Raw genomic sequence first — 19,201 nt, 5'->3', positions numbered from 1 at the left:
AGATAATATGTCTGTCCAAAATATTTGAGAGGAGGTGGGTAATGGAAAATATCGAGGAGAAAGTGAGGACTGCAGATGCTGGAGATCAGAGCTGAAAATGTGTTGCTGGAAAAGCGCAGCAGGTCAGGCAGCATCTAAGGAACAGGAGAATCAACGTTTCAGGCATGAGCCCTTCTTCAGGAATGAGGAAAGTGTGAAGAGAGCTTCTTCAAGGAAAGCATCCTTGCAAGAGGATTTGCAGTAGGTTAAAATCTTCGAGGAGAAAGTGAGGACTGAAGATGCTGGAGATCAGAGATGAAAATGCGTTGATGCCTGAATAGATAGGCAATATTGGGGATATTTTCCATTACTGAAAATGTGTTGCTGGAAAAGTGCAGCAGGCCAGGCAGCATCCAAGGAGCAGGAGAATCGACGTTTTGGGCATGAGCCCTTCTTCAGGAATGAGGGCTCATTCCTGAAGAAGGGCTCATGCCCGAAACGTTGATTCTCCTGCTCCTTGGATGCTGCCTGACCTGCTGCGCTTTTCCAGCAACACATTTTCAGTAATGGAAAATATCCCCAATATTGCCTATCTATTCAGGCATCAACGCAGGAAATAGCTTTAAGGAGGAATATTGATTCATAATGTTCTTGTGGTGTAAAATGGAATGTTTTCCTGCATGAATGACACTATTTAAACTTAGTTTTTGGTGTTGTTTATGACAAAAAGAATAACCATTTTAATGTTGGTGGTGTATGCTCAGACAATGAAATGTGGTGAGCATGAGTTGGCGGTTAACATCATATTGTTGTTGATCATAGAGTCATAGAGGTGTTCAGCATGGAAACAGATCCTTCGGTCCAACCCGTCCATGCCGACCAGATATCCCAATCCAATCTAGTCCCACCTGTCAACACCCACCCATATCCCTCCAAACCCTTCCTATTCATATACCCATCTAAATGCCACGTAAGTGTTGCAATTGTAGCAGCCTCCACCACATCCTCTGGCAGCTCATTCCATACACGTACCACCCTCTGCATGAAAAAGTTGTCCCTTAGGTCTCTTTTATAGCTTCCCCTCTCACCCTAAACCTGTGCTCTCTAGTTCTGGACTCCCCGACCCCAGGCAAAAGACTTTGTCTGTTTATCCTATCCACGCCCTTCATAATTTTGTAAACCTCTACAGGGTCACCCCTCAGCCTCTGATGCTCCAGAGAAAACAACCCCAGCCTATTCAGCCTCTCCTGTAGCTCAGATCCTCCAACCCTGGCAACATCCTTGTAAATCTTTTCTAACCCTTTCAAGTTTCACAACATCTTTCCAATAGGAAGGAGACCAGAATTGAATGCAATATTCCAACAGTGGCCTAACCAATGTCCTGTACAGCCGCAACATGACCTCCCAACTCCTTACTCAATACTCTGACCAATAAAGGAAAGCATACCAAAGGCCTTCTTCACTATCCTATCTACCTGCGACTCCACTTTCAAGGAGCTATGAACCTACACTCCAAGGTTTGGTTGTTCAGCAACACTCCCTAGGACCTTAGCATTAAGTGTATAAGTCCTGCTAAGATTTGCTTTCCCAAAATGCAGCACCATACATTTATCTGAATTGAACTCCATCTGCCACTTCTCAGTCCATTGGCCCATCTGGTCCAGATCCTGTTGTAATCTTCGCTGTCCACTCCACCTCCAATTTTGGTGTCATCTGCAAATTTACTAACTGTACCTCTTATGCTCGCATCCAAATCATTTATGCAATTGACAAAAAGTAGAGGGCAGTGTGAGATTGTTGCTAATTTGATGTCTCTAGTTCATTGAATTATAGCACAAATAAGTTTTCCCCGAAATAAATACAAAATACTGTGGATGCTGGAGTTCTGAAATAAAAATAGAAAATTCTGGGGAATCTGTTTAGTCCTGACAGGGTCTGTGATCAGAGAAAAGCACAGATAATGTTTAGAGTCCAATGTGACTCTTCACCAGGTCCTACTTTACCCTGAGCTCTACCTCATCCATTTAATATCCTGAGGAGAGTTCCCACTCGTGACTTCCTTACCAGTCAGTATAAACAGACGTAACTCCAGAAAGACCATGCTGTATTAATATCACTAAACAAGTAATCCAGAGGTCCTAAGAACCTCACCATAGCAGGTGATAAGATTTAAATTTTAACAAATCGAGATTGAACTCTAATGACCCGCTGATGATTGTTGTAAACAATCCGTCTAGTTCACTGATGTCCTTTTGGAAGAAAACCTGCCATCCTTACCTGGTCTGGTCTACTTGTGAATCCAGACAATTCTAGGAAACATGGATGAATTTAAAATATCCTTAGAAATGTCTAGCAACCACTTTGTTTAATGGCAATTAGGGATGGGCAACAAATGGGGCCCTTGTCAGTGACATAACATCCAATACCCAATAAGAATTATTCTCCATTATTCAGTTACCAAAAATGGCCTTCCCTCATTCTCAGAACCCCAGGATCATGGTGAAGTATTTCATCACTAGTCTATCCTTATTTTTACCATAATTCTATTACAACTAGTTATTTATCTGACTCCTTTCTCAAAGCGTTAATGCTTTTTTCTCCTCCCAATAGAAATCCGTTAGGCTCAGGTATCTGAAGGTGTGAAGAATTGGTAGCACTTTTGTTTCTGGGTAGAGAATGCTGTGGATTCAGCCCTCCACACTTGGGTTTATGTGCATAACATAGGCTGACGGTCCATTGCTTGGGATATAAAGTGTGCTGTACAGTCAGAGGTATTGTTCTTCTTGTTGTCCTCTCATGGGGTCTGACAGTAAATGCCTGAGACCAAACTGAACTGGGGAAGAGATAATTGAGTGAGAATTTGACTAGGTCGATATATTGGGAACAAGAGAAATGGCAAATGTTTAATCCAAATGCAAGGTAATACATTTTGGAAGATCAAATTCAGGTGTGATCTATACAATAAATGGCAGACTGCTTAGAAGCATTGAATGTGTGTTGCTGGAAAAGCACAGCAGGTCAGGATTCCTGATGAAGGGTTTTTGCCCGAAATGGCGATTTTCCTGCTCCTTGGATGCTGCCTGACCTGCTGTGCTTTTGAGAGGGTGCAGGGAAGGTTTACCAAGATTTTGCCTGGTCTGAGGGTTTTAGACATGAGTGCAGGTTGGATAAACTCGGATTGTTTTCACTGGAAAGACGGAGGCTGAGGGGCAACCTGACAGAGGTCTACAAAATTATGAGAGGCATAGGTAGGGTGGATAGTCAGAGGCTTTTCCCGGGGTGGATAGATCAACTACAAGAGGACACTGTTTCAAAGTGATCAGGGGAATGTTTTTAGGGGAGACATATGGGGAAAGTTTTGCACACAGAAGATGGTGGGTACCTGGTACGCAATATCAGTGGTGGTGGTGGAAGCAGGCACATTAGAAGGCATATCTTGATAGACACATGAACGGGAGGCAATCAGACGAATAGAAACCAAGTTTGGGCAATAAATAGTGGGATTAGGAATTAGCTCAGGCTTGATGGGCCAAAGGGCCTCTTGTTCCTGTGCTGTATTGTATTATATTGTAAATAGTCAGTGGGTTGGAATTTTGTAATGGACAACTTGAAATAAAAGTCCAAATAAAAAATATATGTCTGGATTCTGTCCAAAGACCGTTTTAACCTCTGGTGTTTAACGCTAAAGATGAGAATAAAAACAGCATCATCTGCCTGTGGTCTTGTTCTGACAATCTCTGTGGGCAAACTTTGCTCCTTTAACCATCTAAAAACACAAACAGCAAACTGGCTAGCCATTGCTGGTACTAGTATAGTGCTGGGCTTTCTGACATGACAAAAGTCACCATGCTTCAAAGTAACGATGCCTGATAAGATGTCACCTCATCACAAGTATTAATGTTATTTATTTGTTCTTTCTCAGTGGCTCAGAATCTGCAGCATGATGGTAAGAATGGGGTATCCCATTACGGGAAGCAGTGAGATGAGTGGGGGAGTTCAGCAAGTCTGCCGACCTGTTTATGTACTATCACTGACCTCCCTCTTGACAGTGAGTGTTAGGTTACTAATAGGAAACAGTTCATTTGTCATAAGGTACTTGGAGTAACTGGAAGGCAAACAGAAATAAAGTAGTATATTAGAGAAAACGTTAGTGAATGAGCACTGTGATTCATGTTTTTGTCTCTCCATCAAGTACCATGAGTCCTTTCCTCCCCATAGCAATACGTTATAACTTATTTTCCTGATGGATTTCTGATTCTGTGCTGAGGTGCGCTACTGCACCTGCAGTGCAATATTGAGTATGGAGTGTTACTAAGCTCTATAAACTTGGGGCAATGCTCTACTCCCATCCAATCATTCTCTTAAGCACACTATTGAACAGGCATCAATGTTTACAGAAAGGGCTTGGATTCACTTATTGTACCCATTGCTGACCCACCAGAGATGAGCTAGCCCAATTATAGCTCTGTTACCAGTCCTATATGGTTCTTTATGTAGTGGTTCTGTTCGCCGAGCTGGAAGTTTTTGTTGCAAACGTTTCGTCCCCTGGCTAGGAGACATCATCAGTGCTGTGGAGCCTCCTGCGAAGCGCTTCTTTGATGTTTCTTCCGGCATTTATAGTGGTCTGTCCTTGCCGCTTCCGGGTGTCAGTTTCAGCTGTCCGCTGTAGTGATTGGTATATTGGGTCCAGGTCGATGTGTCTGTTGATGGAATTTGTGGATGAATGCCATGCCTCTAGGAATTCCCTGGCTGTTCTCTGTCTGGCTTGCCCTATGATAGTAGTGTTTTCCCAGTCGAATTCATGTTGTTTGTTGTCTGAGTGTGTGGCTACTAGGGATAGCTGGTCGTGTCGTTTCGTGGCTAGTTGGTGTTCATGTATGTGGATTGTTAGCTGTCTTCCTGTTTGTCCTATATAGTGTTTTGTGCAGTCTTTGCATGGTATTTTATAAACTACATTAGTTTTGCTCATGTTGGGTATTGGCTCCTTTGTTCTGGTAAGTTGTTGTCTGAGCGTGGCTGTTGGTTTGTGTGCCGTTATGAGTCCTAGGGGTCGCAGTAGTCTGGCTGTCAGTTCTGAAACGCTCCTGATGTATGGTAGTGTGGCTAGTCCTTTTGGTTGTGGCATGTCCTCGTTCCGTGGTCTATCTCTTAGGCATCTATTGATAAAGTTGCGCGGGTATCCGTTTTTGGCGAATACCTTGTATAGGTGTTCCTCTTCCTCTTTTCGCAGTTCTAGTGTACTGCAGTGTGTTGTAGTTCTTTTGAATAGTGTCCTGATGCAGCTTCGTTTGTGTGTGTTAGGGTGGTTACTTTCATAGTTTAGGACTTGGTCTGTGTGTGTTGTTTTCCTGTGTACCCTTGTGGTGAATTCTCCGTTCGGTGTTCTCTGTACTATCACGAGAGAAGTAGAAAAGGACAGCCAACTCCCATTCCTAGACGTGATAGTACAGAGAACACCGAACGGAGAATTCACCACAAGCGTACACAGGAAAACAACAGACACAGACCAAGTCCTAAACTATGAAAGTAACCACCCCAACACACACAAACGAAGCTGCATCAGGACACTATTCAAAAGAGCTACAACACACTGCAGTACACTAGAACTGCGAAAAGAGGAAGAGGAACACCTACACAAGGTATTCGCCAAAAACGGATACCCGCGCAACTTTATCAATAGATGCCTAAGAGATAGACCACGGAACGAGGACATGCCACAACCAAAAGGACTAGCCACACTACCATACATCAGGAGCGTTTCAGAACTGACAGCCAGACTACTGCGACCCCTAGGACTCATAACGGCACACAAACCAACAGCCACGATCAGACAACAACTTACCAGAACAAAGGAGCCAATACCCAACATGAGCAAAACTAATGTAGTTTATAAAATACCATGCAACGACTGCACAAAACACTATATAGGACAAACAGGAAGACAGCTAACAATCCGCATACATGAACACCAACTAGCCACGAAATGACACGACCAGCTATCCCTAGTAGCCACACACTCAGACAACAAACAACATGAATTTGACTGGGAAAACACTACTATCATAGGGCAAGCCAGACAGAGAACAGCCAGGGAATTCCTAGAGGCATGGCATTCATCCACAAATTCCATCAACAGACACATCGACCTGGACCCAATATACCAATCACTACAGCGGACAGCTGAAACTGACACCCGGAAGCGGCAAGGACAGACCACTATAAATGCCGGAAGAAACATCAAAGAAGCGCTTCGCAGGAGGCTCCACAGCACCGATGATGTCTCCTAGCCAGGGGACGAAACGTTTGCAACAAAAACTTCCAGCTCGGCGAACAGAACCACTACAACAAGCACCCAAGCTACAAATCTTCGCACAAACTTTGAATGGTTCTTTATGTCCATTTTTCATGACCGAACCATCAAAAATAATCCGTTGTTAAACTTTTCCAAATACTGTTTTCTGTACTGGAATAGAGGAACTCCAAGGTAGTGTCTAAGGTTGACATGCCCTTTTGACCTTGTGCTTTCTCATTCTGTGTGGGTGGAACTTCTCACTAGTGCCTCACATGGCAGATAGAGACTGGGCATTACTCTGTGTAGAAATTCCAAATGAAAACTTATCTCCTAATATTTTGTGGTTCATTTGATTGTTATCAAGAACCCTAATTTTTTTAAACCAAACAAAATTGTCCAGATTCTGGAAATGTGATCCTCAAAAATGCCAAAGTCCTGGAATTTCACAATCACACATTGATTTGTTCAGTTCCTATGGAGCTGAAAATATGTTGCTGGTTGAAGCACAGCAGGCCAGGCAGCATCCTAGGAACAGGAAATTCGATGTTTCGGGCCAGGAGCCAACCAAGGGTAAATGCTATGAAAAATTGGCAGTTGATGAGGTACAGGAGGCTATCTGGTGCTGAGGGCCTTGAAAGAGCAGACAGGATAAAGGATAGATTTTTTTTTCTTTCTTTAGTGACTTGGAGGCACTTCCCACTCTGTCATAAAAATTTGTGTTTACAGTTTACTTAAACACAACAGGTTGTTCGGAGCCACTTGGAATGAAGTCAAGATTCATCAGAAACAATCAAATCACCGCTTCGAGTACGTACAAGATGTGGGGAATCGATGCGTTCACTTGGGCACCTTGCTTAGCGCGTCTGGACAAACAAGGGAAAACCAATGCCTGGACTGCTGAGCTCAGCAACAAATCACAGTGGCTTCAGGTATGGGCCCGAAACCATGTTGAGTAAATGAATGTCATAGTTTAGTGAGTGAATAAATAGTAACTGGATAATGCAAAAATTAGTTAAATGATTTACCTTCCTCTGATGGAACATTGTGGTGCTATTTGAACTTAATTGTTGAATTTTAGCTGCATTTATCAAATGTCGATTCAGTAAAAAAAAAGTGGCTTCATACAAGGGATTCATGCAGAGCCTCTGAAGGTCCTGATTGTAAAATGACTTGGTGTATTTAAAAAGGGGGATATTGTTCAATCTATGGTAAAACTGTTAAGGAGAAAAGGTAGAACACTGGCATTAAAAAGATAGGACTGGCATGGTGTGTAATTCTGGTCTCCCTCCTATCAGAAAGATGTTGTGGAACTTACACAGAAAAATACAGCGCAGTACAGGCCCTTCAGCCCTCCATGTTTCGCTGATCCAAGCCCACCTAACCTACACTAGCCCACTATCCTCCGTATGTCTATCCAATGCCCGTTTAAATGCCCATAAAGAGGGAGAGTCCACCACTGCTACTGGCAGGGCATTCCATGAACTCACGACTCACTGAGTAAAGAATCTACCCCTAACATCTGTCCTATACCTACCACCCCTTAATTTAAAGCTATGCCCCCTTGTAATATCTGACTCCATTCGTGGAAAAAGGTTCTCATGGTCAACCGTATCTAAACCCCTAATCATCTTGAACACCTCTATCAAGTCACCCCAAACCTTCTTTTCTCCAATGAAAACAGCCCCAAGTGCCTCAGCCTTTCCTCATACGATCTTCCTACCATACCAGGCAACATCCTGGCAAACCTCCTTTGCACCCGTTCCAGTGCCTCCACATCCTTCCTATAGTATGGCGACCAAAACTGCACACAATACTCCAGATGCGGCCGCACCAGAGTCTTATACAACTGCAACATGACCTCAGGACTCTGGAACTCAATTCCTCTACCAATAAAAGCCAATACGTCATATGCCTTCTTCACAGCACTATTTACCTGGGTGGCAACTTTCAGAGATTGAAAGGATTCAGAAAAGATTTACAAGGATGTTGCCAGGGTTGGACGGTTGGAGCCATAGGGAAGAGGCTGAATAGGCTGGGGCTGTTTTCCTTGCAACATTGAAAGCTGAGGAGTGACCTTATAGAGGTTTATAAAATCATGACGGGTGTGGATAGGGTAAATAGACAAGGTCTTTTCCCTGGGTTGGGAGAAGACCAAAACCAGAGGGTGTAGGTTTAGTGAGAGAGGGGAAAGATTTAAGAGGGACCTAAGTAGACAACTTTTTCATGCATACTGTGGTGCGTGTATGGAACAAGTTGCCAGAGGAAGTGGTGGAGATTGCTACAATGACAACATTTAAAAGGCATCTGAATGGGTACATGAATAGGAAGGGTATAGAGGGATATGGGCCAAATGCTGGCAAATGGGACTAGATTAATTTAGGATATCTGGTTGGCATGGTCAAGTTGGACCAAAGAGTCCATGCTGTACATCTCCCACAAGAGTAGAACAAGTTTGGAACAGCTGAACATCATCATCTTGTTCCTTAATTCCTGCCTAAGAGTAGATCAACTGGAAATGAATCACAGTCACCAGTTAACGTCAAATGCACATTGTTACAAAAACAGTAGCTCTTCATATCCAGCTAACATCTGCAATCTGATTACATAATTAGGGAATAAACCATAAATACTCAAATATCCATAGGAAGCAATGATTCTCTGTACACTTGGGATCATGTGACTAATATCTGTCAAATGCACAGATTTCAGTTGATTAACATCAGTTATAGCATTGAACTCATATTTGTAAGTATTTCTATAAATAACCTTGGAGGAGGCAATCCATGAGACATTTTCTTAAACAGTATCTAATTGTCAACTTTCCTCTCTTCACCTCTCACAAGAGTTTGGGTCAGTCTTAAATAACATGTTCCCTCACCCATATTCAAGGAAGACCACAAAGCCTCAAAGCCCAGTGCTAATTATTTTAAGCATGTACCTGTGCCACATTTCAGTTAAAATGTATTGCGAGTCAAAATTTGAGCCAATTACAATGTTTTCCTCGGTGAATTACTTATTACTTGCTAACGGTGAGAAAATTAATAAAATACAACATCAAACACAGGTATAAAGTTTACAAAGTGGGAGGGTGTCTAGAATGAAAAGGTAGGTCAAGAGTGTGTGATTTGAGAAATCCTTCAAGCTTTAGATTTAATCTGAGACCATGGTTGTTTAGTTGATGTGCTGTATCCTCCACAATGGTAAAATGTGTAGATATCATTGGATGATTCAGATTTGTTTTGGACACCTTATTGAAATGCTGGGATAAACAGGGAGAGGGATTGAGCAAGCCTCTCATTTCTGCTGTTTTAAATCCACTTCTTTTTATCTCTTTGTCTAAAAGCTATCGTGTGAAATACAGTTCCATTACATATTCATGTGGCTAGCTTCATTCATATTTGCAACTGGAAATAATTTACAGAGAACTGTCATCCTCATGTCTAAAACATTTTAAAAGTTGCAAATCAAATATTAGATGCAGATCTGAATGACTGGTTTCTGTCATTTAGTTAATATGTTAATTTCAGTTCAGTTTCAGTCCTGCTTCTAGATGGACTCATGAGCTTGGTTCAGCAGAGTCAGGTGATTACTGCTGTCATCTTCAATAAGTATTTCTTATCTTCAAAACCATTTTGGACCATGAAAAGGTGCTAGGCTTTAAAATAAGTTAAATGAATTTGACAATTGATTTTCGAATTTATTTTTGTTTTAATCACAGTCATAACTATAGGCTCGGAGATAAGGAACCACAATGTGGTTGAGGAATGAGAGGGGATTCACCACACAAACAGCTAGGAGCAGCAACAGGTTATCAACTTCAGGAATAACAAAGTACTGGTGTTAAAACTGAAGGAAACATGAAATGTGTTGCAGAGAGTTCACGGGTTTGCAGTTTGTGTTATGTCTGTTTGAAGGCTGGATTAGGCTGCAACTCTTTCACAATTGCATTAACTTTTTCAAAATATGTTTGTCTATTGTCTCTTTTCTAGATTGACCTCTTGATTCCTAAAAAGATCACTGGCATCATCACCCAAGGAGCAAAAGATTTTGGAGTAGCTCAATATGTAGAATCCTTTAAAATTGCCTTCAGTGATGATGGTCAGTCATGGACTATTTACCAAGATAGCATCACAAGGAAAGACAAGGTAAACAATATGGTGGGCTGTGCAGAGAACTTCAAAAGACATTAGTGGGGAAACATTCCTATTTATCCTAACTGTTTTGTTGCTCTGCTGTGTCAGGTTGGCTCAGTCATTGTCAACCTCACCTTTGGGAGAGCAAATGGTTAGATAAAGCATGATTCCAGCTCTTGTATATCTTATTGAAATTGGCAGTCCAGTAGAGAACTGTCAGGGGAACTTGCCTCTCAGACTGAGACCCCATCAGTGTTTCAGGTCGCTGTTTGAATAAAATTAGTATAACACTAAGGTGATTTCCTGCCTTGGAGGTGTGTTTTTCCTGAAATCCTGACCAGCATTCCACCCTCAGCTTTCACCAATCAAAAACAGAGAGTTGGGGCTTGCTGTGCAGAGAGTAGACGTTTGCCCCTGCACTTCAAAGTAATTTGTCTTAATGGAAGGTACTTCAGGATGCTCAGAGAGATAAGCTTCATACAAATGTAAGCCCTCATCCTGTCTGAATTTAGTCAGCCTTGTTAGAATTGGTTAAACAAAGATCAATGAAGAGGGCTGGTTTGCACTGGGACTCTGAAACTGGTTCAGAAACAAACAAAAGTAGAAATTCCTGGAGCAACTCAGCAAGTCTGGCAGCATCTATGGAGAGAAAATAGTATTGATGGAGTTCAATGGCCCTTCTACAGAACAGACATTTATGGATTTGCTGAGTTTCTCCAGCATTTTCTGTTTTTGTTTGTTTCTGATCTCCAGCATCCACAGATTCACATATTATTTTTGAAATGATTCTCACATAAAGCAAAATACTGGGTATGCTGGAACTCTGAAATATAGTTAGTCTGGCAGCATCTGCAGTGAAAGAAACTGAATGTGGAGTTCAAAAAAAGTGCATACTGGACTCAAAACATTAACTCTGTTTCTGTCTCCTCACTCGCTGCCAGACCTGCTTAAAGAAATAACGCCCCAGAGGCTGGTATCCCATCACTAAGTCACCTCTTATTTACACATGAAGAATCCTTGACACTGATCTAACTCCCTCAAAGCCAGCTCTCACAGTGAACAGAACCTCTGACCCTCCTGTTTATATTTTATTAAACAGTGCAAGTTACAAGCAAACAGTTAACAATGAACAGCAGTTGACAAGAAACAGTAATTTACAGGGAAAGGGGCAGTGAAGCCACACCCCCCAAACCCCACTGTACATCCAGTTCACAGAGTAAAGAGGACAAAACTCAAGTTCCATCTTATCACATCAAAAAGGAAATAATAGATGCAATCACATACAAACAGTCTGATAAAACGAAGAATAAAACAGTGCATATTACATAATTCAGTTTATATCTGTCAGCCAGGGCTCCCTAATGGGAGCAGATTAATTGTCATAATCAGGAAACTCATATTCTATGCAGTCCACCTGGCTGGCCTAATTACAATCACTACACTGAGTTTCTCCAGCACTTTTCATTTTGATTTTATACTATTTTTCATCATTTATATAAATTGTTTGGATGTGAGCATGAGAGGTATAGTTAGTAAATTTGCAGATGACACCAAAATTGGAGGTGCAGTGGACAGTGAAGAAGATTACCTCAGATTAAAATGGGATTTTGACCAGATGGGCCAATGGGCTGAGAAATGGCAGATGGAGTTTAATTTAGATAAATGCGAGGTGCTGCAGTTTGGGAAAGCAAATCTTAGCAGGACTTACACACTTAATGGTAAGGTCCTCGGGACTATTGCAGAACAAAGAGACCTTGGAGTGCAGGTTCATAGCTCCTTGAAAGTAGAGTCGCAGGTAGATAGGTTAGTGAAGAAGGCATTTGGTATGCTTTGCTTTATTGGTCAAGAGTATTGATTACAGAAGTTGGGAGGTCATATTGCAGCTGTACAGGGCATTGGTTGGACCACATTTGGAATATTGCATGCAATTCTGGTCTTCTTCCCATCGGAAGAATGTTGTGAAATTTGAAAGAGTTCAGAAAAGATTTACAAGGATGTTGCCAGGATTGGAGGATTTGAGCTTTAGGGAGAGGTTGAATAGGCTGGACTGTTTTCCCTGGAGTGTCAGAGGCTGAGATTTATAAAATCATGAGTGGCATGGATAGGGTAAATAGACAAAGTCTCTTCCCTGGGATAGGGGAGTCCAGAACTCAGCATAGGTTTAGGGTGAGAGGGGAAAGATATAAAAGAGACCTACGGGGCAACTTTTTCACACAGATGGTGATATGTGTATGGAATGAGCTACCAGAGAATGTGGTAAAGGCTGGTACAATTGTAACATTTAAGAGAAATCTGGATGGGTATATGAATAGGAAGGGTTTGGAGAGATATGGGCCGGGTGCTGGCAGGTGGGATCTAGATTGGGTTGGGATATCTGGTCGGCATGGACAAGTTGGACTGAAGGATCTGTTTCCATGCTGTACATCTCTATGACTCTATTTCAGGGCTGACGTAACTGTTTGGACCAACAAAAGGAGGGTGGGGGTTCTCCTTGACCTGATCTTAAGCAAGTGAATGTAAGAACAGTTCAGGCTGTGTAATCTCCATCCACCTAACTGCCCTGAGCTCATGTAACCTTCATCTGTCCCTAAGAGGATGCCTCCTTCCCTATCCAAGGAATAGGCAATGATGATGTTAGGGTGATAGGAGCTGAAAGTTAGTGGGTGTCCCTCCTTTCAGTCCCTGTTTCTGCTACTGGACCACAAGGCAGTGATAGATATTGGGCATATGCAGCAACTGCCTTTAGCTTTCACAGGGGAGCAAGGCAACCTTCTAATGGCTTTCTCTTTTTCCAGTTGGCCTGTAAGATTCACCTGCTGTAAACCTAGATCTCAGTGCAAGCCTTCCTTCTAAAGAACGCCTGCCTTTACATTCCCTCGCCATTCCCTGCTGCTCTGACTTATGAAGAGCCGTTGATCTGGGGCTCACAACCACTCACCTCAGCCAGTTGGACTAAAATAGAGTTGGGGCTGGGGTGCAGTTGAAGAAAGTGATTTCTCTCTCCAGTTGGCACACCAGTGACCCCTGCTGGAAAGTGTTTGTGTAAACATCTCAATAGGCCCAGCTGTGAATCATCTTAAGTAGTCCACCAAAATCCAACATCAAAGATAAAGGGGATTTGAGGGATAGTCAACAGATGTGCACAACTTGGAGAGATGCACCAGTTGTTTGAGAAGAGGTTGGAGTGGGGGTTTGGCAGAGTTGGTGCAGGTTTTGGAATGTTAGGGAAGAAAGGGTTTATCTGCAAAATAAAGATAATGATTTTCTTTTTTTTTGCAAACTACTGTTTCAGGTTTTCCAGGGAAATTATGATAACTACAGCCACAAGAAAAACATATTTGATCCTCCAATCTACGCACAGTTTGTTCGGATCTTGCCTCAGACTTGGCACGAGCGGATCACACTCCGTGTTGAACTCCTGGGATGTCAGGAATAGACTCTTGCTTCTTGCATGCAATAGGGGAACATTCAATATGTTTTGCGCGCTGATCTGCATCAACTGCATTATCCCTGTTTACACACACTGGAACGCCTGCTTCACTTTACGATAACTCTGCATTGACAGAAATCAAATTGGCCATATTTTAAAGCAACAGGATCCATAATATTTGTAATGTGCTTTCCCTTGACCTGTGACCCTGCATGATTGGCCATTCCCAGTGTGTGACTGAACCTCCATTGTCAGCATCCCATGGGATACTAATGGAAATTTCCTGCTGCTTCCTCTCTTTCCTCTTGCTCATTGGCAAAGGAATGCAAGTGGGAAGCTGGATTTTCTCAGTTTTCACACACAGTGGATGGAAGAACCCATCACTAAAATGAAAGGAATTTGCATGGTTGTCTTATTCCTGTGAGGATGTCTTTGACTTCCACTTGCTAACTGAACAGAACAATGGGATTGAAGTTCGGAGGTTGGTCTGTGCAGAAATCTCAGGCACAGACCTCTACTTGGCTTGATGTCCCTGAGAAAACTTTTAGCAACTGGGATTGTGGTCCTCCAAGAGAAAAATGAGTTTGAGACTCTTATTGATTAATAGTTGAAAATCTCTATTGCCATCTTAGCCTGAGCTCTCTTTCATGAGATCAGGAAAGAATGTTTCACTGTACCACGTAATTGATAAGATATTAACTGTAAATGTACATTTGTATTATGAGATGCAATCTCTACTAAAAGGTTATGACATGTAATTTTAACTTTTTTTAACGGCAATACAAAACAGACAATGTGGTTGCTCACAGTACATTCCTCCTAGTTTTCATTTGTATTCCATTGAAGCCATTTGAAATCAGGAGAGATGTGTCCTGATTCAAATGCCCCAAAGTAAAAATTACCCCCATTAACTCAACCAAGATCCTTAAGCATTAGTATTCCCTGTTGCGTTGGGTTACTGCTTATGTGCGAGATAATGGGCAAAATACGTAGATCACTTTTACTGTACAGTGAATTTCTTAGGGACCGTGACCAGCATTAATGGCTGTATGAGAAATTGTGCATCTTAAAGAAAACTGCATCCACCCATGGCTGGGTGATGCAGTGATGGGTCAAAGCAGCCCCTGATTGGATTAGATTGAATGTCTGCAGGTTGGCACTTGCATAGTTTGATCGCAATGAATGTTGGTAAAATTCTGAGACTAAAAACAGAACATATGTCCTGCCCAAAGGGGAGTGGAAATCTGGAACTCCGAGGCTGAGTATTAGTTGAACATTTTGAAACTGAGATCAATAGATTTTTGTTAGCCAAGGTGTATATGATCAAAATACAGCTCTCATTGAATGGCAGAACATGTTTGAAGAACTAAATTGTCTCCTCCTCTTCCTACGTTTTTAAGTGGAGAGCAATAGGGTTTGGAACTCACAGTCTCCCATCTCCGTCCCTCATTCAAAATCATGACAAAGAGCTAGAGACTCCAATGATGTTTGCAGCTGTCACAATTCACAAAGGCATCACCTCCAAATAATTAAAATAGTAGGATTAATGACAAGGCCAGATTTTAATCATACTACATTTTAATTAACACAGAAATTAGATACCTGTTACGGGAGACATCTGGAAGTGCTGTTTTTGCTCACTTGTACCTGAAACCTGTCTGCAAGTTTCACTTCCGGTCATATGCACTTGTTTATCAATAGTCAGCATGCAGTTCAACTCTACTTCAGCAGAGAAGAGGAAAATATAGGGGAGATATAAAAGTAATTGTGTTTGCACAGATCCCCCAGCAGTGTGCCACTCCAGGAGAACTTGTGAATTTTATGTTGCTAACATCGTCCTTAATGTTGCTAACATCATCCATTCAGAAATTCTCTGTAAAACAATGCACCAAACAACATACAAAGGCTTGTGAACATGCCTGTAGGGGAATCTTAGTTAAGTGAGGTGTGGTTCTTCCAGGTGACCTTTAGGTATTTATTGTCTTGCTTATTAACTTGGGTCACCTGTTCTCATACCTTTGTTTCTTTGTAGATTTAATGTTGGTTGGCTGGAGGTTAGTCTGCTAGCTGAGAATTTGAACTCATTTGTTCATTGGTAGAATGTTTGTTTTCCATGGAGCTTTCCATGTCATTACCTCTATACTGTGATGTCAGTTGCACAGAAAACAATTGAAGCAATTTCTAGTCTAAATGGAAGTAAAGGGAGTGTGTATCCCAATAGCTGGCAGTGAGAAAGCTGAAAATCTCATCCAGATATACTATAAGATCTTTACAATTCCATCACAGGACCGTCTCAAGAAGGTTTTAAATTAATTTTAACATCACCCATAAACATATAATCCCTGGTTGATGATCTTCTCAGTTGGGACTCAAGGATTGCTATTTGTGAAGTGCAGTAAGTCAAGGATGAGTAGTTAAGGCTGTGAGGCAAGTTGAACTTACGGAGATTTCCATGATTATCTTTGAGGATCAGAGAGCACTTATAGAAAATATTGCCTCAGAATGAAAAGAAATGGTTGTAGTGAATGACAGACTTGATTTATATTGGCTGTGAGGAATATCGACTTATTGTGGTAGTGGTTCTGATAAAGTGGATTGTACTTGCGTTATGGAAGATGAACATATGGGAGGTACACAGGTAGTGTGTACTAGAAAGCAGGAGAAATGGGATTGAAGGACTGAACAGCCTTTTTCAAGATTTTTATTCTTGCATTCTCTATGGTTGCAGATGTGGGCGAGGGGGATGATGCAGGATTGGTGATTGGGATGGAATCAGGCAGTTATAAAACAAGAGGAACATGATAAATGGAGTGTGTGAACACTTCAGGTAGGGAGCATTTGACAGCAGCACATGTATTTGCAACATTTTGTTATCTAGGATCAAAACCTGTGCTTGACTGAAGTAGGACTTTAAATGAAGCTGTTGAACCATAGGATTGGAAAGCACCGAAGGAGGTCACTCTCTCATCAGCTCAGGCTGCCTCTTGCTAAGAGTTGTACCATCAGCTCTGCTGCCTTATTCTTTCCCCATAGCTCTGCTAATCTTCCTCATTAAAATGCATCTCCAAGTCCAATATTTGTGTGTTCTAATGCAAATTTAGATGAGGTCGGGGTAAGGCATAGTTTCTTTCTATGGCCTGTGTTTTTTTTCAGCCTTTCTGATTCTCTATTACAGGCACCAAGTCCATCCAGAGAATGAGGTCATTTCAGATGACCCTTTCCCCTCAACCAAAAATAATCCAATAAATTTTGAAGAGGTCCCATTTATTAATTAAGTGAAGCAAGCTTGACTGCTATGAATTATGAGAATGTCCTATGCCTAAGGAACAGGGTCATAAGGTCCTATTGAAGTTTTAAGGCCTTTTCAAATGAGGACACCTTTTTTGAATTAACCCTTCTTGTGCTGAACTTCAGACAATTTGCATGATATACATGATAAAGTATTGTAGTGGATAGAACCCAACAAACACCCCTCCAGTCAGTGTAATCTCTGATGTATGTAAGAACTAATCCCACTGGATTTAATAAAAATATTGGTGCAAACAATTAAAGATGACTAAAACAATACTTGCCAGCTTTTTGTGTCTTTATTCTGAAACTTTTTATTGCACTGTAAGTTATGGACCAGACTGAAACACCCTCAAAATATATGAAGAAGATAACATAGACTCCAACTTTTACTAATTTTAAAGGGAAGTGCCAGGTGTTTCATTCCGGATGCAATTTGCTTGATCAGGCTAACAGTGTTGAAGCAAAACATACCTTATTCATAAACTATAGTTAATATACAACAAAAGAAATAATTGGAATATCTTGGCTCTGTTGGAAAACCTAACAGAATAATGGCTTACTTAACTACTAAACAGACACTGTTCCAATATAGCAACATCCCATAAACCCACCCTTGGCAAAGGCATGTTCAGTAAAATGGATTATCTCATGTGAAATTCCAGCAGCAGGAAGAGAATTCCAGATTTTAGCTGTATAAGAGAGAGGAAAACCATCTTCCATATCCAGCTTGAAGTTCCCATCAGAAACTGCTACTGAAGGCTAAAAAAACCTGTGGGAATTTGACCCCACTCATTCACGTTGCTTCTATTGTTCTAACTTTGATAAATAAAACCCAAGGCTTCACAAGCTTGATTGGTTCTGGAGCAGACTGCTGTGGACCTCTGTGCATAGATTTCTTTATATTAAAAAAAAGGATCAGATACACTTCCTAAAGCTATAGCATAGTTACACCTCCCCTGCCTTTAAACAAAAATGATTCATCAACATATAATGATGGCTTCATTTTTAAAAATCTTAAGTCTTACACTATTAGTACATTACAATATATGTATATTACATTGACGCTAAGCTTGCAAACATTCAATACTACAATCCACTTCAGTCTTTTTTTTCATCACTAAATGTCTTCATCTTCATTCATCAAAGTCGTGACAACGCATCGGCAAATATCTTTCATCCTGCTATGTGTATAATTTTCAAATTGAATGGCTGCAATAATAAGCTCCATCTAAACAGTCTGAAATTTTTATCTTTAAATTTCTCCAAAACATTTTCAGGGGATATGATCAGTATATACAATTTTCTCGGACACATTACTGGCAAAAAACATTGAAATATTGCAAAACCAACACCAAATTCAAGGTCTCTTTCTGAATCGTGGAAGATTTCTATTGATGATTGGATATTTTTCCAGAAAATTGAATAATCGGTCTTTCCATCTTTTCATCATCTTGCAAGAATACAGCACCAACAGCCACATCACTCATATTGATAGCCAACTTGAATGGCTTTGCGCAATTAGCCATGGTTAACAATGGGGCAGTGGTTGACACAGCTTTCAGGCTGTCAAATGTCTTTTCCCATTCCTCAGTCCTCAGACATTTTCTGCACTTCTTCAACAAGTCAGTCAGTGGAACAACGACACTGCTTAAAATTTGGTACGAACTTCCGGTAAAAACAACTCACTCCCAGGAGTCATTGTATCTCCCTTTTCATTGATGGCATGGGAAATTCCCAATGACCTTTGTTTTCACATCCTGTGGAACCATCTGTCCATATCCAATAACATGGCCCAGGAACCAAGTGGCAAACTCACTCTTAACCAGGTTTATCACCAAATCCCCACCTCCCAAAGTCAACAGAACGATTCTGATAGATGCTTCAAATGTTCCTTCCATGTGTGACTAAAAATCACCAAATTATCAATATAAAATACATAATTGGGTAATCCCGAATCGATTTGATCGGTTAGTCTTTGAAATGTGGCTGCCACCTTTTTCAGCCCAAATGGTATGACTTTAAACTGGTGCAGTCTATTCGGTGTCTCGAAAGCCGAAATTTTCATTGCTCTTTCAG

The 19,201-nt window shown here is 41.3% G+C and overlaps 1 protein-coding gene across 4 annotated transcripts in view; it reads left to right on the top strand.

Moving 5' to 3' along the window:
• The window catches only part of LOC132834435 (lactadherin-like), a 93,715-nt gene extending 76,314 nt beyond the window's left edge, over nt 1–17,401 (top strand). For 2 of the 4 annotated variants that reach the window (XM_060853376.1, XM_060853378.1), the window contains 3 exons: nt 6,998–7,200; nt 10,261–10,416; nt 13,697–17,401. In XM_060853376.1, coding sequence (XP_060709359.1) covers nt 6,998–7,200; nt 10,261–10,416; nt 13,697–13,840 — 503 coding nt within the window. In that variant the 3' untranslated portion in view covers nt 13,841–17,401. The remainder of the gene's footprint in view (nt 1–6,997; nt 7,201–10,260; nt 10,417–13,696) is intronic. The other 2 variants (XM_060853377.1, XM_060853379.1) reach the window with 1 other exon arrangement.
• Nucleotides 17,402–19,201: the final 1,800 nt, after the last annotated feature.

Source organism: Hemiscyllium ocellatum, chromosome 39 (genome assembly GCF_020745735.1).
Source record: "Hemiscyllium ocellatum isolate sHemOce1 chromosome 39, sHemOce1.pat.X.cur, whole genome shotgun sequence".
Classification (NCBI taxonomy): domain Eukaryota; kingdom Metazoa; phylum Chordata; class Chondrichthyes; order Orectolobiformes; family Hemiscylliidae; genus Hemiscyllium; species Hemiscyllium ocellatum.
The sequence above is the reverse complement of the archived record's forward strand: the minus strand, read 5'-3'. Positions and strand labels throughout refer to the sequence as shown.